The sequence below is a fragment of the Conger conger genome, chromosome 11 (genome assembly GCF_963514075.1).
Source record: "Conger conger chromosome 11, fConCon1.1, whole genome shotgun sequence".
NCBI classification, from domain to species: domain Eukaryota; kingdom Metazoa; phylum Chordata; class Actinopteri; order Anguilliformes; family Congridae; genus Conger; species Conger conger.
This window is the reverse complement of record NC_083770.1, coordinates 45,121,736-45,146,475: the sequence shown is the minus strand read 5'-3', so window position 1 is coordinate 45,146,475 and position 24,740 is coordinate 45,121,736. Positions and strand designations below refer to the sequence as shown.

The window sequence follows — 24,740 nt, the reverse complement described above, 5'->3', positions numbered from 1 at the left end:
GTAGCTGCATGCGTCTACTCAAAGAACATAAAGATGCACTGAAAAAAACACAGGCCTATAATATAAAAATTCTCTATAATGATGTTTCATCAACGTGATGCGCCTGCCAGGATCGATATACGTTCCAGTTATCGCAGAAAGGCAAGCAGGGATCTTCAGTTTACTTTACGCGAAACTTTCCGGTAGAATGCAAATCGTCTTCAGGAAGGACTCCTGTTACACAACAAAATTATGTATTTATTTTGTTTTTCTTTAAACGAAACGGACACAAAGGAAGCACATCAACCTTTTAGTTCCCACTTTTTTAAGCAAAAAGAGAGAGCGAGAGAGAGAGACTGACTACTAGATCATATCCGGGGTTGGTTTATTCTAATCTCTATCGCTTTTACCCGGAAAAAACTCTGCCTGAGCGGTCACACACAACACAAATGCATGCACAACATGTGAGATAGGTGCAACACGTCGTTTTTTGTTTTCCAGAAACATGGGACGCTAACTTATTTCGCTGTTTATATAGCCTGCATTTGGAGTCATTTAAACTGCTACGTTTGGACAACGCCTTCCCAGAGCATAGCCTACATTTGTATTCGGGTAAGTTTGCAGTTGCCTACTTGCTGTGGCGGAGGGCTGTTTTAGAAGGTGTGGCAGGTCAAAGTGCTGCAGTATCTAGGTGACATGAAGCCAGGAAAACTTGTGAGAGTGAAACCTGTTCGTTAAGCGGCAAATGCTCCGAGTTCCGATCCATTAGCTTTTTCTTTTTTGTGGAATGACACAACTCGGCTGATATTCCTGTGTGACATGCAGCTGGTTCAATGTTATCTTGAAAATAGACTGGGATGATGTTCCAACAGTTCAGCGTCAGATTATCATTTGCCGGTTGATTTCATTTTGTTCCACCACGGTCTCTTGAAATAGCAGAATGGCGTGGTTTGAGTATATTAACAACTCTGCGTCATATAATAAAGTAGCATACGCTAAGTTATTAAATAGTTACGTATTTTCAAACGTTTGCCTTGAGGACTAATTTCTATTTAATATATATGAAATCGTTGCCCAAAGTGACACAATTGAGTTGATGCCGTAATTATGCGGTATGCTACCAGGCAGAGTAATTTCAGGATTGTGTGAAATGGTATCTGTTGGCACGCACCAGTTTGTGTGGTTCTTGTGCAGATATTTTCAACATTGAATTTGAGATCTTTGAATAGGTTAATAACAAGTGAGTCTGCACCTGAACCTGTTCTCAGTGATTTGTTTCTGTACTGTACTTCCAAAGCTGTATAAAACGTAGCCTATAGTTATACTTAAAATATATTTTATATACTTATTTTATTAATTTACTTATTTATTTAGCAAATTAACCTAGGTCCTAGGCGATGGATACTACATTATGTGTATTTTCCCTGCAAAAAAAAAACCCAAAACAGCATGTAGCTGGTTGATCAGCTCCATACTCAACATGGTTTGACCAACTCAATCTATGTTTTGAAACAGCTGGTAGCTGGTACTTCAAGCTGGTCATAGCTGGATTTTACACCAGGGTTGACAAGTAAAGATTCTTTCCTCTCCAAATCCTAAAAAGAGCACAAAACTGCTTTTTCAAGCTGTATTTTAGGTCTATATTAATAAGAGGGCCACTGCAGTAATCTACAACTTCATGGTCTTGTAAAGACTGAAAACTATTTTTGGAGTTTGAGTAACCAGTTATGTTAACATATAATTATGGGCTTGGTGACTGCAGTGCTTAATTCCTTAAACAGACGCTTTCTGATGCAGAGAAGTAGGCCTGCAATGGTTTTCTTACTAAAGATGCCCTCTGAAAATATGGCAAATGCCTACAATGCAAAGAACCATAGTGGGTAGTGTGCATTTCCTCGGGCTGTGGCTTAAGAAGCCAATCCCAGCGGTCGCAATTTTCCAATTGCGCATTTCTACTGTTATTAGCACATTTCTACTGTCGTCATCTAGTTACTTTTACTTGATAGCTCTTGAACCTTGTGCCTGTTTCAGAAACGACACGTTAATCTGAGTTTTTTCAATGGCCTGCAGGTTATGCATTACTTTGTGTACATATGTAAAAAAAATGTATAAGAAAAATAGAATATGGTTAATGAGGATTAGATGAAAGCATTTCTGTTGGCCTTTTTTATGGAAGACAAAATGTATTTGCTTTTAAGATTAGTTTAAATAATCTAGTTTGGCCAAACCTAGAGAGATCAGGTTACTATGAAGCTATGTGCAGCACATAAGAAGCTTGCTCTTCAAGAATCAGAGGCCACACTAGGGAGAAAAGACAAAGGTCCTTTCACAGCGTATTTTCTTGGAAGATTCCTGTAACCATGTTAAAATACCATGCAATTCAAGGGAATGTAAAGACTAATATAATTGAAATGTAAGATGACTGAGCATTCCAAAGCACCTTTTATTGCGAAATGACATGATATGTTTACTTGTTACATTTTCATGATAGAAATATATTTTACTGATTGGCAGACCATAGGCAATATGTTACCTTATTGTTTATAAAAAATATATTTTCATACTGCCTGAACTTCTCGGTTTGCACAAGGGTAATTACCAATTATCATGTCTGTCAGACAGTCACTGGGCTCCTAATCTGACTCAAATGCATGACATTATAGCTTTATAATAGTCCAGTCATTATGCTCATCGATATACAGAGCAACCTTAACTAAGGCCATCTCCACATCTCAAAGTAAAAATTCCCAACAATGGACAGTTATTTGGTTAACCCAGTTGGCCCCGTCGCGTTGTCAGCTTCCAGGAAGTAATATGTAGCATGTCTACAAAGAGCCCTGTATTAGATAGGGGTATTTACACAAGCCCAGTTCCGCGGGGCTGATAAGATGAATGAGTGATGTGTTCCTGGTGTTGTGACGCCAGTTGACCGGACCGCTGAGATGCGCGCTGTAAATTGCACGCCGCGGCGTGAGTGCTGTCACTCGGGGGGGACTCCGCGATGTTGGGCTCTCGCCGCGGTTGAGACGGGGATGGCGTGACGTGTGAACGCCCCGCTCGGTTTTGAGGCGGCCGGGGGACCGAAAAAAAACCTCACGCCCGAGTGAGGTCACGACCCGTCGTTGCGATTCCGTCGCAGTTCCAGTGTCTCTTGAGATTTTTTTTCTCAATGGGCCTCGGTCACCTGGAGTGCTCCTAAGACACTTTGTGGGAGAGAGAGAGAGAGAGAGAGAGAGAGAGGATTTGGTCATTTTGTTAGCTTGGCTCTTTGCCCAGGCCCTAAGACTCTCCTCCTAAATGCGCTGGTCTCTTCAGTGTGAATGGTTGGCTGAACATGAAGCCAGAGGGTCAGTAATGGAGGCTATGGCACATCAGGCTGGGGCCTTATGATGCATTAGGAAAGGGACACTGTCACATACCCGTTTGACATTATCGTTGTTGGTTAAGCAACCATAGATTCCACTTGCATCAACAAGGGATTCCTGTGGTAATTTCCAGTTGTTTGTAATGTTTGATACCCCATCACAGTTAACCATAAAAGACTTTGTAATGTGACTGGGAGCTGGGAAATTATGTATGTGTGTGCTTGTGTGCATATTTGTGCCCATGTTTGTGTGCCTGTGTGTGTGTGTGTGTGTGTGTGTGTGTGTGTGTGTATGTGTATGTTGTATGTGTGTGTGCCCTTGCTCTGAACATATGAAGTTGTCCTGAACTACAGGTCATCTTGTGTCAGGCAAAGCCTTGTGCTCATTCTTCTTCACTGAAACAGGCAAAGCTGAGAGCAGTTGTTTTGTAAGCATACTTTTGAGGCGGTTGGCTTTTCTTTGTGTGCTACAGAGGCATTCATACCGGCTGAGTGTTTTGCAGCTGCATTGTGTGTTTTGGGGCACAGGGCAGATTCACTTAGCGAGCGACCGTGTCTTGGGCATTGAGTTGCATCTGGAATCTTCATCTGATGTCCTTCGTGCTTTCTCACAGGCTCAGATGTTTCTCTCTCTCCCTTAGCCGATGATGGATGTAGCTTGATACCTCCGACGACAGTGCAGGTGGAGGAGTTGAGCTATTGGCCCATCCTGTATTCTCATTACAAATCTGCCTTTCCGTTTATCTGTTCCGTTTGGCCAGAAAAATAAGCCACTGTATTCAATTACACTTGCTATACTGTACATACTTTTTGGGGAAAAAGTTAGAATGCTAGTTTGTTGTTTGAGGGCTGATGCCATTGTTAAAGTGAACCCCTGCACTTTGTTTTCAGTGGAGTCCCCACATACAGCATTTACATGACCGAAGCTCTCTTGTCTGCTCCAGGAATTCTCTTGGACAAGAATTCTCTGTTACACAATAACTTGTTGGTTTACTTACAAGGGCTAATCTCTCAGGGGTTGGCTTCACATTGAAATTACTCAGGCCAAGTGGAGTGCCAGCACTGAGCACTCGCTCGACCACTCTGACAAGCACTGAAGACCTTTCTAGAAGCTATCTGCAGTTTTAGTCTTGAGTTTTGTATCATCTTTGAACCTCTTAGTTGTCAAAAACAGGGTGTGAATTCTTTTTTTTTAAAACATGCGGTTTTCCAGAACAATTTACTGTAGAATTGGTGCACAAAGCCTATATTTGTAAATCACCAACATTGCAAGCAGCTGTGAATGAGAGTATAATGGTCAGGCCATGACACACCGGTGATGGGTAATCACTTGTCATTACAATTAACCTGTGGAACTACTGACAACTATCCTATGTTCCTCGCTTGCATATAAGAATCTTCTTTGGATGGCCTGTTCAACAAGCTGATTCCTCATTAGGTGTAGGGGATGCCCTCAAGATGGATTCAGTTGCTGTGCTTTTAGGCAGCGATGACATTGTTCCTTTCCATGCAACCTGATGAGGCTCAACCAGTTCTTCTGTCCTCTCCCAGGCCGTGCGTTGGGGAGTATGTAGATCGTCAGAACCGCAGCAGCTAACCAAGCAGCTAGGGCCCAATATCCGATAGTGGATTTTGCACAATCTGGGTGAGAGGAAATCTCATTGCTCTCTCTCTCTCTCTCTCGTGGCATGTTCTCTTTCTCAGAGAAACCCCAGGCCGCAGTACGAGCTGAATGGTCTTTATCGGGGTGGTGAGTGCTTGGTGTGTGTGGTGGACTTTAGGGCTGAGTAAAGGCCAGTTTATAGTCCAGTGACAGAGTATCACTGTGACTGATGACGTGTAGTGGATGTGGCTGGTTGCAGCAACACTTGCCTTATACTCTGGACAAGTGGAGTGCATTTATATATTTCTGCTGAGGACAAGGACCGCAGTCTATGTCGGGCGACAATAGGTCCTTCAGTCGAGTGACACTCTATCGCTGCACTACGAATTGGCCTTTACAACCTCTGTTCCGTTGTGTGAAGGTGAGGTATTTGGTAAATGGTTGGCATTCATATAGTGCCTTTATCCAAAGCGCTGTACAATTGATGCTTCTCATTCACCCACTCATACACACATTCACACACGCACACCAACTGGTGACTGGCTGCCATGCAAGCTACCTACCAGCTGGTCAGGAGCACTTGGGGGTTAGGCGTCTTGCTCAGGGACACTTCGACATGCCCAGGGCGGGATCGAACCGACAACCGTCCGACTGCCAGACGACTGCTCTTACCGCCTGAGCCAATGTCGGTATTTGGCGTGGGCTTCTGGGAGGGGTGGTGGGAAGGGAGCACATGTTGCTTCCTGCTGTGTGAAGCGCGGTGTGGGGCCTTGCCCTGCCCACACCGCGTGGCAGGCCCTCTGTCCCGGTGCTGTATCACCCAAACCCCGCGTGTCCGCAGTGTGGTCTCTGTTGTGGACGTGGCTGGGTCAGTGTTGCAGTGTGTGCCGCATCTGGCCAGCTGAAATGTGCTTGTATGCAAAAAGTGGTCTCAAGACGGAGGACTGTAATTTTCCTGCCAGTCTCGTGGAATGGTTTGGGTATGCATTAGATTTTAGACGTTGGATAATGCCATCTCGTATACTGTTACCGGGCAGGCTGCTTAGTTTAACCTTGCATTTTGTGTGTGCACGCTTGAGTGCTGCATGCCTGTGTTTGCTTGTCTGTGTATGTGTCTGTTTGTCTGACATGCTAGTCTTCATTGCAACACAATATATTTTGTGTTTTTTTCTTATCTAGGGTAATGTGAGAGAGCTCCAGGAATGCCTTATGTCGATCGTCAAAATCGTATCTGTGGCTTCTTGGACATTGAGGAAAATGAGAACAGTAACAAGTTCCAAAGGAGGTACTTCATCCTGGACACTCAGAGCAACTTCCTGTTGTGGTACATGGACAACCCGCAGGTGAGCTGTGACCCTCTCTGTCCCTCTGTTGTGGACTTTCCTTTGTCTCGTAAGGTTTGATGGATATTTGCCGTATTGTATGTTAGTGACTTTGCAGGAACTGAAACGCACTCACCTCTGAGAACCATGGGGTGTCTCGGTGGCGCAGCCTGTAGAGCACTGGCCGCACGCTCATTGCGAGCCGCGACGTCGACGGTTCGAATCCGACCGCCCGACAATTTGTCGCATGTCTTTCCCTATCTCTCGCCCCCATTCTTCCTGTCTCTCTATACTATACTGTCCAATAAAGCTGAAAAAGGCCTAAAAAATATCTTAAAAAAATAATAATAATAATAATAATTAATGAGAACCATCACTGCCCTTATGTTGTGTTGCACTTGCAATAACTAAAAAAAAAAAAAAAAAAAAAAATGTGGGTATGAGGTATCTGTCTGAGGTATGAGTCTGATCTGTTTCTAATCACACCTGCAGGAAAGGGCAGTGTGGTCTGAGATGTGTGCGTAGTGGCTGTAGTGTAGGCTTTGTTGCAGTTGGTAGCGCTTTGTCTTTCTCACAGGCATAAATCTCGTCGGTTACTGACTTTGCAGAAGCACATGTCAGCCACAAGGATGATCTGAGTAAGGTATCGTCGTGCTGCAGAAGGGTGGAAGAGGAAGTGTGATAAAAATAGACTAAATAAAAGTTCATCGCAGTGCCCTTTTTCTGCCTGCGGTGCGCGCTGGATGTGGAGCTTCTGTGTAATAGTGTCGTGTCATTTGTGTAACGTGTCGCCACGACAGGCTTTAGACACGTCGAGGTGTCCTCAAACAACGTGACCTTACGCTTTCCTTCCCCTGCGTTGATTTCGCCACCGGCCTCGTCTACGTGACATTACATTACATTACATAAAAGGCATTTAGCACACGCTCTCATCCAGAGCGATGTACTATGAAGTGACGTGACATCTGTTAAAAATAACAAATGGATCTTAAATCCACTGCATCGCCAACAAAATGTTGCAGTCTTGTTGGCAGTGTCCTGTGGGTGTGAGTTATGTGTTTTCTTGGGGTGTCTTGCAACAAAGATTTTCCAATAGTCCAAGCCAACCTATAACTTCAATACTAGTCAATGGGATATTTTAGTTGACATTAGAATACTGTTGGGGGAAATAAGATGTCAAAAAATCGTAAATAATGTAAATAAATGTAAATAAAATAGAAAATCTATATAGAATCAATATACAAATATTGATTGTCTAAGTATTATGGGGTCAAAGGTCATTTAACTTGCGGTGAAAACATGGGTTGATTGTATTGCTTTTAAAAACCAATCTATCAATTTTCATCAGTTATAAGCTTTATTTGTATAACACCTTTCATACAGTAGAGTAGCACAAAGTGAATTGCAGACATAAAAAACTAGTTTAAAATAAGAAAATAGCTAATTAATGATAATTGAAATGGAAATGATAAATAAATGATAGTTTATTGGGTTAAAACAAAAGTTATATACCAGAAATCAAAAGCAACTGAAACCCAATAAAACACTTGGAAAAGAGCAGTCAAAAATTTTAGAGTGTAAAAAAAAAAAAGAATAAAAACCATTAAATAAAAATGCTCAGTGCTCATGTTTTGAGTTCATATACTGTGATTGTGGTATAGTCACCGGAAACGTAAGGCTGCGATTTTCATTGAGTGTGTGTTGGGCCTGGTTGCAGAATTTACCCAGTGGAGCAGACTCGGTGGGGAGTCTACAGCTTACATACATCTCAAAGGTAAGGGCTTCTTCCTCCTGCGCAAATGCCTCACTGTCAGGCTGTCTTCACTGTTCTCAGTATGCATGTGCATTTCTGAAATCAATCTCCAGATATTGCACCGTATACAAATCTATTCATCAAATGAACAACCCAAAGAATCAGCGCACTTAATCACAGAAATAAATGTTGGTTGTCTTTGCCTGTTGTGGTGCATGTAGCTGTGCTAGCATTAAGGGCAGGCTGATTGGTGCTGATCCAGGATCTCTGGGAACGATTGGGGTTAAGTGTCTGAAAAACCTCAAGTTGAAGAATTTCTCTTCTATCAGTCTCTTATTTCCTCTCTGTTTCTCCCCACTGTGGTTGTTTCTGTCAGGTCGGCGAGGCCACGGTCAAACAGAAACCCAAGGCTGAATTCTGCTTCGGTGGGTCTGAGGCGCTTGGTCTCTGGAGTGGTTTGCAGAGGGCACAGTTCAGATCGGTCTGGCTTTGCCTATATATGGCAGTGTCTGCTGTGTGTGTGTGTGTGTGTGTGTGTGTGTGTGTGTGTGTGTGTGTGTGTGTGTGTGTGTGTGTGTGTGTGTGTGTGTGTGTGTGTGTGTGTGTGTGTGTGTGTGTGTGTGTGTGTGTGACTGGGTGTGCTGGTGCTGGTGATGGTGCCGCAATAGCTGCCGCTGCAGTAACAGCACGTCACCACTAGAGGCATGAGTGAATGACGAGCAGCACCTCAGTAGTCACAGCCAGGGCAAGCAGGGTCCTCTCAGGCTTCGCATGTATTTACTTTTCTCAATGATCCGCTCACTGCATTAGACAACACATTAAGGTTATGAATCATTGTATGTGCTCCCTGTTTGTATATGCAAGAAGACAGATGTTTAATATTACATAACTCTTTACAAATCCTCTGACTGCTTTTTTATTTTTTTATTATTATTTTTTTTACTTGGCTTCACTTTCACTTCAACAGAAATTACATCAGACGAGGGCTAATTAAGTAAGAAAGGCTACCAACTGTAAATTCTTAATCGAACAGCTTCTCAAGAGCTTGTGATAACTCCTCCGGTGTCAGTGCCTTGCTCGATGCCCAGCGGTCGAAAGCCATCAGCTGTCGCCCTCTAGAATTGCACCCCTCTGTCTGTTTGTGTAATAAAGTGCTAACACAGCAATTCTTTTCCTAAACAGTTATCAATGCCTTATCTCGACGGTATTTCCTCCAAGCCAACGATTCTGTTGATCTGAAGGAGTGGGTGATTGCCTTGAATAATGCCACCAAGATCACAGTAAGTCTGACGTGTACAAGAGACATTGCTTTTTGCCGAGCGCCCTAGTTCTTGAGCATCACAATCAATATTAATCCAATGTCTTTACAAGTCACTTCTGTGTTTCCCTGCGCACTGTCTTTTGCGTTTGCTGATGGCTTAAGGCGATGTACAATGTAATTGTTTTCATTTTAAGTACCCATAATAATAGTTATGGTAATACAAGTATACCATATTTATGATTATTGTATCAATGGGTTCTACCATGGCACCAAATTATGCATTTTTAATATGCAAGTTTCAGAGGCATTTTGCTTGTAGTAACAATAGATTTTCAAAAGGCATTAAGTATGGGCATGGTAAACTCAGTGAGCACTTTATTAGGTATTTATTAGAATATTTTTTTTAGACTTATTAAGTCTTCTGCTGCTGTAGCCTATCCACTTAGAGGTTTGATGTTTGATGAACTGCTGCTCACTGGATGTTTTTGTTTATTGCTCCATTCTCTGCAAACTTTAGTGACTGTTGTGATCTGAGATACTCAAACTATCCTGTCTGGGACCAACAATCATTCCAAATACATTTCTTTCCCCATTCTGACATTTGGTCTGAAAAACAGCTGAACCACGTTTGTATGCGTTTATGTATTTAGTTGCTACCACAGGATTGGCTGATTTGCATTGCATTAACAAACTGGTGTACAAGTCTACCTTATAAAGTGGTGCTGAATGTATATTGTTAGTTTGGTAAGGAGCAGCTTTATGATATTGTAGGTTTTTTAAATAATAAAACAGGAAGAAAAATGTAATACAAATTTACCACCATACAAATGAAAGAAGCTACAGTACAGTGTTTATCACTTTCTCCCAGAACTTGTGCGTGCTTCCTTGTGGTGTGCTGTTCAGCTACACTGATTCTTCTTTAACAGCTCTCTTTGGTGAACCTAGGGAACATATTCTTTTCTGTCAAGGACACATTTAATTTACTGGCTCATAAACAGGACATTCTTTATAAGCAGATTGCCGGTACATTGGCTGTGCGCATTCATGCAAGGAGAGATTGTTGTGCCTTGGCAGAGGTCTGTATTTTTTCAAGTTGTAATATAGTTTTACTCATTTCCAGCCTGGCAAGGAGGGTAAAATTAAACAATGCATAATGTTATCAACGTAACCCTGGCAATGTAATTAGTATTTCACTCTGCGCTTGTGGACTGGGCTATATGGGCCAGACAAGGCCTCTTAAGATATAAGTGGGCACAAGTTCAGTTAAAGAGAAGATGTGAATTTCCCTGTTGCAAGACAGTTCTTGGAATAGAGACTGCAAACTTTACAATGTATTGGCATAGAAATTCATTAAAATGGGCAGAAATAAATTCTGAAAAGGGAACTGTATTTTTAGACTTTTGGATGATTTATATGTGAGGACTTAAACAAGACAGTTTACTTTGCTGGCATTATATCAATTAAATTCTCACATAAAATTATGTACTTTGGGTCAAACTTGTCATCGCTAACCTTTTTTTTTTTTTTTATGTTCTGTGCTGCCATGATGTATAACATTTAAATATATTGTCTTAAAATGCAGACTTCCGTATTCCTTTATGTTCGGAAAATAAAGGTAAATAAAATACAATTGCGCAGACACACACGGGCCTGCACACATGAAAGGAGCGATGACTTTAATATTAGCGGTCGTCTGTCCGAGGGGCTATTTCTGTGCACAGTCTGAACAGGATGAGCTGATGCTCAAGTGTGTCGAAGGTCGTGTGTAATGGCCAAACTGGGAGTTCTGGGGTGATTACTGGCTTTGTTGCTGGGCTGTGAATGTTTATTCTCTGAGCCTGTCCGAGGATCCTGGACTGTCACCAGCTTTGGTTCGTCGCCAAATGTCCTGTGGACAGTGTGGTCCTGGATCAGTGCTGTTTGTCTGATTGTAGATATTAACTCTGAATCATCAGTTAAGAGGGCTAGTCGATGTAAGCGCTCTGGCTTGGGGTGATGGTCTAGTTGTTTCACTGTGTACAGTATGTGGGCAGTTAATTTGAATTTAAATCTTGGGGTATTGGAAAGTTTGTGCTATCCCAACAATTTTAATCCTCTTTTGATCCTTCTATGTTTTTTTTGGAGGCAGTGTTTGCTCCTTTGTAGAGAGATAAATATGATGAAATTATAAAGTTTGATTCATGAAAGCTGCTTCACTCTAACCTCAATCGAAGCTTAAAAAAAAACAAAAAAACAAATGAAATGAAATGATGTGTTGTTATTATTACAAAGCTGTTTTGCTGGCCGGGTAAAATATATCACACCCACAACTTGAGGTCGTGCCGGACACAGCAGTTGACTAATAATGTGATGTGTCAATATTTATTCCTTATGATAGTGTCACAAGGCATATCCATATGCAGATCAGCTCTGCGTTGTGTGGCAAGAGGTGACCGTTGGCACTGAGCGTGTGGAGTTAGATAGATGTGATAGCGGGTTTGATAGATGGCTCACTCATGTGGTAAGGGATATAAATAGTGTTGGGTGCCGTGTGTCCTGAGGTGCGGGCCGATAGTGGCATGTCTGTTGAGCGCATGGTGCTTCCTCCTCGCGGGGAGGAAATGGCCAGCAGCAGCTCATGACTGCCTGCCACCACGTGCTGAGAACGTGGCACACAGGAAGTGACATCGCAGGGAGCCTGGCCTGACTGCAGGGGGAATCGAGCGCTGGTGGATTAGAGGGAACCTGTGTAGGGAGGGGGTCAGCGCAGGGCAGTGGTCATGTGGGGGGGGGGGGGGGCTAGTGTCCGTGGACTGATTCCCACATTTTAAATGCCTAATCCCTTTTCATTAAAAAACATACCCTGTATACATTTTTTAATTAATCTTCTAAAATAACCAAATTATATAGATGTGGCATAATAGCTAGGCAGTATGCACTTCCTGTAAGTCAGTTATGGATTACCTTATTTAAACATTTTAAATGTACTGTGGCCATGTAAATATAATTCAATATAATTTAAATAGCTGCGATCTAATCCTCTCCAGTCGTTCCAGCTTTCATATTTCCTTAATAAATGTGTGCCCGTCACATTTATGTGGGGTTCAATTTTGCATACTTATTAATTTTTTTATTTTTTTTGCCAGAAAACATTTCTAATCGAAATGACACATTTTTCTACATGTCTGCTGCCATGACACAAACAGCTGATCGGCATGAGAAATGGGATTTGACCTGAATATGCAAACAGAACTAACTGTGGGAACCTCACTGCCTCACAGTACAGCATTATACTTTAGCAAGTGTTACGGCTATACATACTACTATAAATATAACCACGTAATTTGGACATCTTTAGCCACTGAAATATCACCACTTGTCATTAGACTCTGTATGGTATCTGCTTCTTGAGGAACTACACTGTTTTAGTTTATGGCCAGTGCTGCATTTCATGCATACATATGAGCTATTATTCAAGCAAGTTCCCCAAAACGCATTTAGGCTGGCATAAGCTGTTATATTAAGGTTCATTTGCAGCGCATGCCAGATGCCGTAATCATATTGCATTCACTTTACCCTGAGGTAACAACACAGTCGTTGAACACTGAAGTACAATCTTTCTCAAATGAGAAGTCACACGCCTGTGTTTTTTTTTCCCTTATCCAAACTCATACGTGTCAATGTCATAGTCATACGCTATGGTGTCAGAAAGAGAGGCCTGTAACTGTCGTGGTTTGTCAGAGCTCAGAAAACTTGAGAGGGGCTGAAGAAATTCTCTGGAAAAGGTGTCCGTCCTTTGCAGTAACACAAAATGCAAGTAGAAGCGAATGGTCAGAGTGCTGTCAAAAGCGGGTTATTTCATGGATCAGTCATGCCTTCAATCTGTGACGCTTTCATCTGTAAACTTCATTTCAAGCTTTAAACCAATATTCGTAAAAGTCCAGCCTTCTCTCACATGATTTCTATCATCTTAAAATAAATCTGTGCGTGGCTTGTTTCTTCAAGTTTGTAGGGGGATAATTGATCTGTATTTAAGTAACAGTGTAGCAGTTGACCTGGCACAAGACCAATTGCCTTTTTGTGTTTCCGTACAGCCGTGCACCTTGTCATTTGAGGAAGCTTTAAAGGTGGTGGTTTGCAGCAGAGTAAATGACTGTTTAACGACATCGGGCTGCGCATTAACACACTGACCCACTTCCCCTAAATACTTCTTCTTAATGGAGTACTAATATACCTGGAATATTCCTCTGATTTTTGTCAGCTATTTGGTCAGAATCTTTTATTCATTTATTTATGTTTTGTCCAATTGTGCCAAAATGGCTCCATCTCACAAATGCCCCCCCCCCTCTGCCTGCCCCTGTTCTGGTGTGAAGAAATTATATAATCAGGTTGTGTGAAGATGTACCTCTCCCTTCAGGAGATGCTGCTGCTACCACTGGTTAGCGGTTAGCTCCGGGCTGCGAGAGGTCACGAGGCGTGTGTCCCACACGAAACCACAGTGATGTCAGCGCTGCACTTTGCATCCTGCAGCCAGTGCTGCTCACACGGCCGCGCCCGCCTCCACCCCGCGTCAGACGCCCTTCGCTGGGGCCTCAGTGAGCATGTGTGGTGGGCGGGACTCGGTTCAGCCCTCGACTACAGAAATGATTATTCTGCGGCCATTTACAGCTGTGTGTCGACCATGCAGCAGTTGGTTGTCGGTTCTCGATGTAATGTTGCCGGCGTTTGCCGTGACGTTACACTTGAACTTTCTGTAACCCGGGGCGACGCCACTGCCACTCATGCCTGGCCTTGCGTGTCTCTACCGGCCGCTACAGTCGCCGTTGGCGCGGGTGGGATTCGATCTGCAAATGTGCCTTACCCGGGACGAGCCTGTGTTGTGTTGATGTCACATGTTATTTGGGCATTCTGCACAACTTGTAGATCATTTAGATCGTACATGGTGTAGGTAATGTAGATTGTAGGTGTTGTAGATTGTGGATGGTTTAAATTGTCGTTGTTGTAGATTGTGGATACTTTAGATTTTAGGTGATGTAGATTGTATGTGGTAGCTGCTTTTCGTTTGTGAAATTTGGCTTGATTGGCTCATGGTGGCTGACCAATGACAAAACCGTTTACAACATATTAGTATTCATTATAAAACAAAGGAGTTGGTTAAGCCTGTATTTCTTGAGGCGAACAGCACTGTTGTGCTGCTGTGTGAGACAGGAAGTGCTGCTGTGTGCACCGTCTTGTACTTCCCCTTATTGGAAGGTTCCTGGAGGCCAGGCTGAACTGTAGACTTTCTCCTTGATATTCATAATATTCTCAACTCTTCGTCGTATTCTTGTCATGCCCCTTAGGGCTAGGCTAACGTGTGAAATATGCTCTGCGATGATTTTTGGATGTACTGAGCAGTTGGCTACCGTGTGGTACTGCACAGCTTATTTTGGCTTGCTTTGCTTTCGCAGGTTCCGAAAGTAAGCAACGTCCAGCAGAACACCGAAATCACCAAGGTGACATCGGAAGCCCCGGGGAAGAAGCAGCAGGCCTACAAGACTGAGATTATTGGGGGGGTGGTTGTACACACCCCTATTCACCAGGTACAGTGGGCTAGCCCGTGTGTGTATGACATCACACCCAGCTCTCTCCCTCAGGGATAAGGACCCAAGAAAATATAAAGAAGAATTATGAAAACAGGCCATTGAGCCCACCTATACTCATCATTTGGTCTTGTGGGTTATAGTGAAGCTGTCTGTACATTTTACAGTCCATAATAAGAAATCATTAATATTTGGTTAAGCCTTTCAAAAATACCCACCAGGCAATGTCAGGTTCATATTTTTTTTGCAGTCGTATGGGTGTGTGAATTACCATTAACTTTCTTAGAATCCTTTGAAGGCTGGGTTTAGCCCCTGAAATTCTGCACCTTTTGAACCTGGCGAGATAACTGAAAAAAAATTCTGAAGACATGCCGAGGTACTAATTTACTGGAGAAGGAAAGCGAGCAAGGAAGAAAGTGTGTGAGAGAGAAACAGAATGAGTGACGGAATGAGAGAGACAGAATGAGAGAAAGAGAGACAGAATGAGAGAGAGAAACATAATTAGAGAGAGAGAAACAGAATGAGAGAATGAGAGAGAATGAGAGAGACAGAATGAGAGAGAATGAGAGAGAGCCAGAATGAGAGACAAAATGAGAGAGAGACAGAATGAGAGAGAGAGAGAGAGAGACAGACAGACAGACAGGATGAGAGACAGAATGAGAGAGAGAGAGAGACCGAATGAGATGGATGGGGAAATTGGGTGGGTCTGGGCCACCTAATGCTGCGGTCTGAAGATAAAAATCTGGAATCTGGTTTAGTGTGCCGATCAGGCCACAGCACTGCAGTCCCGGCACACCTGCCGCTGAGCTGTCAGTACCCTGCAGTTTCTCAGGTTTGGTGTCACTTCCTGGCGACCACATCTGTGCTCTCTGCATAACCAGGGTCCGCCCAGAGCTGCAGCTTTACAGCCTGTGAAAGGGTCTCATTGACTGCTCTGAACAGTTCTGCAAACTCTACTTGCTTATCTTGTGCTTTTTAACATTTTGTCCTGTTTACATTTCCTGCCGCAGTAACGCACCAGAGTTTCTCGGCTTAGTGCAAGCAAGACAAATGTGTTTGTGTGTTTTAATCCAGAAAATCACTGTGTAAGTGTGGTGTACAAGATGGTCCATAGATAACTGATGTAAAAGTAGGGTATTTTCCCCTACCTGACCTACCTGAGTCACAGATGAGCTTCAGGCATGAAGAAGGCTGAGGAAGGTTCTGGAAAATTCTTGAAAATAGAATTTATAATCCAAACCTCAAAGGAGTGCAATGAATTACAGCAAGCATGTCGCCTGAACAGCAGGGCTTCTCTTATCTGTGGTGGCTGGCGTTCAGCCCACTCAAGGCTTTGAAGTACTCAGTGTTGTGTGTGTGTGTGTGTGTGAGAGTGTGCATCTGCGTGTGTACGTGCATGTGTGTGTGTGCGTGCGTGTTTGTGCATGCGTGTGTCTGTGCGTGTGCCCTTGCGTGTGTGTGTGTACGTTTGTGTGTGTGTGCGCATGTGTGCATCTGCGCGTGTACGTGCGTGTGCACGTGTACATGTGTGTGTGCGCGTGTGCAGGTTCATGTGTGCGTGTGCATGTGTGCGCCTGTGTGTGTACGTGTATGTGCGTGTGCACGTGCGCGTGTGCACGTGCGTGTGTGCGTGTGCACGTGCATGTGTGGTGTTGGTGCATCTCTCAATGTGTGTGCCTTTATGCATCTGTTTGTGTTCATGTGGGCCTCTCTGCAGAATGATGGGGAGGAGATGGAGGTGGCAGAGCCTGGCTCTCACGCTGGTATCCGGAGACAGCCCAGTACCTCAGTGGGCATTCGGCCAGGCGTGGCACGCTGTGGTTACTGCGTCAAACAGGGAAACGTGGTGAGTTTTCACACCTTTACCCGCCCGTTTACTAAAGGACGACATGGCTGACCAATCCCAAGCACCTCTCAGGCCTCAACCTCAACCTGGAAATATATTATATTACTTATGATTAAGTGCCATTTCTGGACCATTTCATGCTTAAACAATGTAGTGATTAAGGAAGGTGGCAGTACCTACTGTCACCTCAGACAGGACGCTACTGCGCTTTGTCATTGTAAAGTAATCCGTTTGAGTCCAATGCTCACTTACATTGTGCCCTTAATTCACTGTAAGCAGACTGTAATAGTAGTGCTTGGTTTGACTTTCAGAGGAAAAACTGGAAGAGGCGGTTCTTCACTCTCGATGACAATTCCGTCAGTTACTACAAATGTGAAACGGTGAGATGGCTTATCGCGCAGTCTTGCGATCCCCTCGTAATTCACGCAGGTAACTACCTGCCTCTGGTGACGGCGGAGACGGAAAGCTCACCTGTGTCGCTGTGCTCCGCTCCAGTGCACAGTGCAAATGCGGCCATCTTGTGTTGGCTTGTAAACCACGTTTTAGTGGAACCTGTCCCCTGGCCTGCTTTTGGGGCTGACTGCTGTTTTGTGTTGCACTTCCTGCATCTGTTTTGTTGAAACGGCGCTGGGTTGAGGGGGCTGCTTGGGCCAAAGCCTCTGCATTCAAATTGTGGTTTTGACATCTGCTGAGGGTCTCGAGCGACAACGACAAATACGGCGTTGCCAAGGAGCCTCCATCCGTGCGGACTCCCGAGAGATGTGGCCTTCTCTTTTGCTCACGTCTGCAGTGCACGGCAGTTGCGTTTACACAGGGTTTACACAGGGTTTACGCCGTCCTTAGCTCAGCGCCGCGATTCTTACACACATTTACCCGGCCATGCTGTCTGACTGCTCTCCTGCAGTCAGCGGGCTCAAAAGCAGGTCTGTGGCAGCAAGAGGAGGCAGCGTCATGGCTGTGTGTCTTTAGCGACACTTGTAAGGGTAATTTTCTTAATTGATTCTTAATTGACAATGTGTGTTAACATAAAGACAATCACATGATTACAAATAACCTTTTAGTGATAATCCTTATTACTATTAGACCACTTTCTGAATTAAGTGCTTACTATGAGTCTTTCTCTGTTTCTCTGTCTCTGTCTCTCTGTCTCTGCTTACTATGAGTCTTTTCTCTGACAGCCTTTCACCTTAATGTCTCTGCTTCTCAGCTAGCACGTTCTGGTCTTACAGCAAGGTCAACAAGGGGTATTCAGAAGACAAAATACTGATAAATGTTCGTGGACAGCTTCATGTATTTTTGTTTTGGTAAAGCCCCCCCCTTCAGGAAAAGTGTGTATAAGAGTCTTACTAGGTCTGATTCAAATCAGAAAGCCGGTAAGCTTTCTCACTTTCTGTCATTTCTTTGCAAATAAATACGAAAGTTAAATAGAAGAATAGCTATTGTTGTGTTTTTACTGGATCTGTTTCATCATCTTATTTGTGTTAAAAAGGGAATTTTCCCCTGCGCACACTACACCCCCACTCCCTCTTAAAACATGACAAGAGCTTGATTGTGTTCGTGCTTTCATTTTTCAGCGTTGATCTTCGCGGTCTATGTGGAATTTGAAATATGATATCGGAAAATGGGGAATTGTAGATAATGGATATTTGTTGCTTGACTTTTCACTGATGAGCGTAGCCTAGGATGGAAGTTGTTTAAGTTTAATGAGTGGAGTGAGAAACGTTAATTATTACTTTGTGTGATTTGTGGGATAATATGAACAGGTGAAATAATGTGTGTGATGTCTACAGGACAAGGAGCCTCTTAGAGCCATCTTGCTCAAAGACATACAGAAGGTCCATGAATGCCTGGTCAAATCGGGGTAAGCAGTCATTTTTAACTTTTACTTTTTAATTCACCTTTAGCTCTGAAAAAATCTGACATTCTAACAATTCAACCTGCAGTCTCTCCTGAGTTCAGTTCCATTGTGCATTGGATACAAACAGTCAGTTACTTAACACTGAGTCTCTGGGGTCCTTTTAGGGACTTACTAATGAGGGACAACCTGTTTGAGATCATCACCAGCTCTCGAGTCTTCTACATACAGGTGAGCCACTTGCTTCAGAATGTATAATCACTTCTTGTCCTGATGCCATATGTTCAACAGTTGAGATCACTAGTTCCAGGAGGAGGCTCAACAGAATGGCTTACCCCTGAATGTAGCCTTGTTTAGTCCGTGCCCTCCAAGGGCTGGAAACTGTGACTCAGTTGCAAAGGCTGTCTTTAAAAAGATGGCATGGCTACATGCAATCTTCGTATTAAACTGAGGGAAACTGGCATTTAATGCATTCTACATATTCAGCTTAAGCACACTACATCTGATGACAAGTTTGATCTTAACATAAAAAAACTCCCAAGAATGAAGCAACTATATTGGAATCCAACAGACATTGGATTTTCCATTTAGGAAGGATTTGTTGCGTCTTACTTGTCATTATTCTGAAAGAGAAAGTACCTCTTGCATAAGAAACATGTTTAGGAAATGCTTAACTGTAAAACCTTTGGAGTTGTATATCTTTTTCATAAATAGTTTTTGTGCTCCATGTCCACTCCTTTCCTGTACTGGAATACTTGAGTAACAAGCCTGTTATAGTCATGTCCCAATAATGATGAAAAACAACAGAAAAAAAAAAAAAAAAAAAAGATTCACAACTGCAACGGGTGAACAGTAACAGAATTCACAGGAAGCCATGATGGATTGTGAGAGAGTCTTTATAGAGGCCTGACTACCTGTAGCAACCACGAGTGCTGTACTGCAGATGTTGCCCAATGGAGGTGTTTCAAGTCCAATAAAAGAGTAGCTGGATCGATTCAATATCAATATTTGTCCGTAACTTTGACCTACAAATCAATCTTAGTTATGCAGGTTAACAGTTACATTACAGTTGTTTGGCCAATGCTTTTTATCCAAAGTGATTTACAGTTAATTAGACTAGATTTGATTAGCAGGGGACAATCCTCCCCTGGAGAAATGGGGTTAGGGGCCTTGCTCAAGGGTCCAACAGTTGCACGGATCTTATCGTGGCTACAACAGGTCCTGACCTTCGGTCATTTACCTTATCCACTAGGTTATAGGCTGCCCCACAGTTAATCAAGTTATGAAGTTTATGAAATTAATTTTGGCGATTTCTGAACTTGCAGAAGGAAAAACATGGCGGGCGTGTTTTTGAATCGGGAGGCGTGGTCTGTTGAGACGTTATGAATAAGATAAATTTAGGTGGTTTCTGAACTTGCAGAAGGGACAACATGGCGGGCGTGTTTTTGAATCGGGAGGCGCGGTCTGTTGAGACGTTATGAATAAGTGTCTGGGGGCCCCCCGGGGGGGGACATGTTCTGTTCATCTTGAGCAGTCATGCTGTTCCTCTACTGAGGCGTGCTCTCCGCCCCACACCTGTGTTTACACTGGGGGCCATTGAGAAAGTAAATGGCGACGTCCTCCAGACCCTGTTTACGTGGAAAGAGCCTTCCTCCATCTGTGTTTACAGCGCCGGGGCCGTTTATTTTTCTCAATGCGCTTCATCGCCCACGTGCGCACTTAATTACCTTTTTTTTTTTTTTTTTTTTTTTTTTTTTCAGAAAACGGACGTTTTGTTTTTCTCTGAGAATTTTAAAAGTAACAGAAAAAACACAACATCCGGAGAATGCCGCTGGGAACGCAGGGAGACGGGGTTTTGGCGCACGGGCTGTAGGCCTGCGGTGCAGGTCTCTGATAAGGGACCGGACGGTGGAAGCGCCAGGCGCCGCGTGCGTTTCAGTTCCGCTGCTGAGGCACACCGCATTCTGAGATTATGTCTTTTTTTATTTATTTTTCGTACGCGGCGTGTATTTGTGGGGAGTATTTTCGGGATATTACTTTTAATTACGGTATTTAATTAATTAATTGTTTTCGGGAATGTCCCTCAGTGACTTCTCAAATATATGTTTTTGTGTATTTCAGTTCATTCAGTTCTTCACCCATAGGTGAAGCAATAGTTTATTAATATATATTTTTATTTTTATTTTGAATTTTTATTTATTTCAGGTTTCAGGGTGTTTGGAATTCTATTAAAAAAATATTCTTTATTATTGCAAAATTAAGCATGTATTTTAATCTCTGAAAAAGCCTTCTTAATCCAATATCGCCATCTAGATGTCAAAGGTGTACTGCAGTGTGGGTGGCATCCACCCAGCTGAAAGAAAAGTTCACTAGAATTTTCAGTCCCAAAAAAAAAAAATTGACATTCAAATAATTTGTGTCTCGCACCACCCAACTAATTCCAGTGTGTCCTCTAGGAAGACTTGTTGTGTTCATTTGGACTCCTGGTCTTTGTATGTTGGCAGGAGTTATTAACGCCGGGCTCGTGGGGCTGAAAGGAGGGTGGGTTAATGCTCTCTCTTTGGCGTTTGGTCTGAAAGCAGTGCTGTTGTGTTGCAGACCGACACTCCAGGCGATATGCAGGGCTGGATCAAGGCCATCTCCGGGAAAGTTCAGGTTCTCCGGGGCCCGATGAAGGTAAAGTGCTAGTCCAGGAGAGTCGTTGCGTATTCATGTGTGAAAGAAGTCTTGTCACCTATCTCAATAAATACTATATATTGTGGAGTCCATGTCTGTGGAAATTCTCACAAAAAGAACTTCTGGCAATGTCCTCAAAAACAAAAACCTAAAATATGCCCCCTTTTCCTTTTGTAAAACACAACATGAGATGAGCGTCAAAGTCAAAGTGCCATTTAAGAGAAATCTGGTGGACACCGCTTACGCTACGAGTAATCGCCGTGTACTTCAGTGTTAATAATGGCCGCTCCTGTGTGCATCAGAATGTGCGTGTACAGCTCCTGTCACTCTGTGCCCCGACCCCCAGGACTCCGCGTTCGTGCGCTCCTCCTCCCTGTATCGCTACGGCAACAGGCAGTCGGCCTCTGAGGCGCGAGGTCGGCAGGCGGGCGCCGAGCAGAGGAAGACCCTGCTGGCCAAGTCGTGCTCCGTCGCCCCGTCGTGGCAGCCGTGGACCCCGGTGCCCGCCGCCGGGGCGGGGCTGCAGGAGCTGGAGGAGGGCGGGGAGGGCCAGTTCAGCTCCTTGCCCAGCCTGACCGGCGGTGCGGAGGAGGCGGGGGACGGGGGCGCTGGCCGCAGGCGTCACCGGTCCCAACCGCAGCCGCCCAGCGACAAGATCTTCCCGTTCAACATGGACGACGACGGCATCCGCACCACCGACGTGTAGACGGGTTTGAGCTGGAAAACCCCCAGCGTTCCCACTGCAGAATTCCCGCTGCAGAATTCCCACTGCAGAATTCCCTCTGCGCTGCTGTCACTCTGGCATCAGCTTCCTGTTGTGCCATTCCCACTGAACGTGACCACACCATAAGCAGAGGCTTACTGGCTAAGCTCTGCAGGGTTCCAGCTTTTGAGCATATTCACTCCCTTGTGGCGAGTTGTAGTACTGCAGACCTGCTCGATGAAGCGATTGGGCCTAGCTAGCTTTGGGAGAGCAGTGTCAGCTATAGCGATAGTTCTCTGTGTGGGGTTTTTTGAAATTATTTCAATTTTAGTGTATGTGTTTGATTGGCTTAGATTGGCGCGGACGGTTTTTGTGCAATGAAGGATATTTCCAGCACATATAAAAAGAGCAGCTGACATTAACAGTGGTGGATATGGGAGCATTCGGCGAGAAAAATGTCACTCCAAAAAGCTTGTACAGCAATGTTACAGACATTGTACCTATGAATATTTGATTTTTAGCGTGTATACACAATTATGAATGTAAATATCAATTTTTTAAGTCGTACTGGTACTTGTTTCCCCCTCAAGTGGCAAAAGTTATTTGCTCCCAAGCAGTCACATATGTTGCTTTTGGAAGCTGTGCCACAGTTTCCTTCACTGTAGTGATCTCAGGATGCATGTGCCAATCTAAAATCATTTTTAAGAAAGTCCAGAATTATCAGGTAGCATGCACACGTAAAATGTCTGGAGGCATAACTCCGCTGTACAAACTGTCTTGGAGTTATGTGAAGTGTTTTTTCTTTCTTCAGACTATGAACCATTTAAGCCCCCATACCAGTTATTGTAAACCAGCTGGTCATCAGAAACATCAGTAAATATATAAAATATCCTTCAAAGCACACTCAAACTGCCTGGACCAAAACAATACACTATAACTGAAATACTGTTTTAAAACTCCAGAAAGTGCTTTAAAATTGAAATATTTCAGGTATACCACTAACTTTTAACAAAGGTGGTTGTAATGGTACTTAAATGAAGGATGGGTATAGGAGAATGTATTTGCTGTGCTAGACTGACTCAGAAAAAACACATTATTTACCCAGCACCATCCCCAGTCTATGAAAGAGCATTCTTTATTTTACTCCGATCTTCTGAGAAGAGCTATTTTATCTTGTACTTTAGTGTAGCTAGTTTTTTTAAGATGCTGTTTCTGCCAAACCTTTCCATAGATAATCCTGCTTTTGAACACTTAGTGGACAGTCATGTTGGACCTTGGGATGGTAAATACAATTTTAAACATTTTTTTATATATCGCTACACCCCGATTGTGAATTGCCATCGTATAGAAACATGAACTTGAAGGAGGATGCATATGTCAATCCCCCCCCCCACCCCCACTGTAAACACTGTAACAAACAAACATTTCTGAAGTTAAATAGGCATGCCTGAGCAAAACAACAGGTTAGATCCTTGCTGTGTTTAGTGTTTTTTTGTTTTTTACTTTTTGAACTTGCTGTCCAAATATGCGAAACAACATGATTATGATGTTCACTGCCTGTAACAAGCCATGTTGATAATGTACATTATTGTTTCAGGAAACGCTCATCCTCAATACATTTTTGCTTTTTATTGTTTGACATGGAAAGATTGACCTTTTTCACTCATTTTCTTTATGTGGGTTATCAATTATATAATGTCACATATAATTATCATTTAAAAGCAGTTACAGTTTGGAAATTACTTTTTTTATTTTAGCTGAATTTCATGTATTCTACAGCAGTGTTTGCATATCATGCTGGCTTTACCACAGGGATAACCAAGTCCAGATGGATATTCTGCACATTATGTAAATCTTTAGTTGGCTGCATTTTCTCACAAAGCATTATAAATCATGTCAGAAAAATTGAATTTAGGAAATTTTACGGTCCACTGCCCATAAAAAATATATATATATTTGTGAGCACAGCAAGCACAGGACCAAAGATCATCTTCCCTAATATCCAGGAAAATGACTACCATATACCATAAAATACCATATACCATCAATTGAAAACATGATTTATCATGAAAATTAAAAGAAAAAGCCCCCTTATTTACCTATATCTCTTCATAATCTGTCGAGGAAGATCCAAGCTCAAGAGGTAATGTTCAACAGTAGCATTTTTTGAAAGATAATATATTTATTAAATTGGAGAAATGTATTTAAAATTGTGAGTTTTTATGAATTCTTTAATTGACCTGAATTAACCGGATGAAGTAAAGCAAATGAGTGATTTCAATATAAATAATATTTTTATGCAGTTTGCAGGGCATATCACCCGCAAACAAAAAAGTGTATGAATTGCATTTCTTCCACGGAGTCAAGTTCCAGGAATTTTTCATTTTCATAATCGGCTTCACCCAGTTGAGGTTGTAAGCACAACTCTTATCATGTTTGAATATTGTCTTATTTAGAATGTTCTGATACAGAAACATCAGTCATTTTTTCCTGAGCAGTCAAACTCACAAGCTTTTAAATGTAGAAAAATTACAACTATTCAATAATGCAATAAATGCAATGTTTGAGTGAACTCTATCAAGGATACAAACTGATTATTTTACTTTGTGGTACCTCTTGAATGTATCTGGTGATAACCTTGAATTATGATGCCATTTTGTGCAAAGCCATATTTGACAACTATATTTGCATGGCATTATGTCCTATACTGAAAATAATATTCAAACATTCAGCAATGTGAAATAATAAAGATGTGTTTGTTCTTAAACTGTCTGGTCTTTTGGTTGATTTTTTAATGTTTTAATGTTTTTATATCAA

General features: G+C 42.8%; 1 protein-coding gene across 2 annotated transcripts; it reads left to right on the top strand.

The window, feature by feature from the left end:
* Window positions 1-374: 374 nt before the first annotated feature.
* On the top strand, window positions 375-24,690 carry plekha2 (pleckstrin homology domain containing A2). 2 transcript variants are annotated; one of them, XM_061261339.1, is made up of 12 exons: window positions 379-591; window positions 6,126-6,289; window positions 7,986-8,042; window positions 8,398-8,446; window positions 9,204-9,301; window positions 14,712-14,843; window positions 16,561-16,689; window positions 17,001-17,069; window positions 18,480-18,550; window positions 18,712-18,775; window positions 21,143-21,220; window positions 21,567-24,690. In XM_061261339.1, exons 2-12 carry the CDS (start codon window positions 6,149-6,151, stop codon window positions 21,924-21,926), a joined length of 1,248 nt encoding a protein of 415 aa, XP_061117323.1. In that variant the 5' UTR covers window positions 379-591; window positions 6,126-6,148; the 3' UTR covers window positions 21,927-24,690. The 2 variants fall into 2 exon arrangements, with proteins under 2 accessions (XP_061117324.1, XP_061117323.1); XM_061261340.1 differs by lacking the exons at window positions 7,986-8,042; window positions 8,398-8,446; window positions 9,204-9,301 and having other exon boundaries at window positions 375-591.
* Window positions 24,691-24,740: the final 50 nt, after the last annotated feature.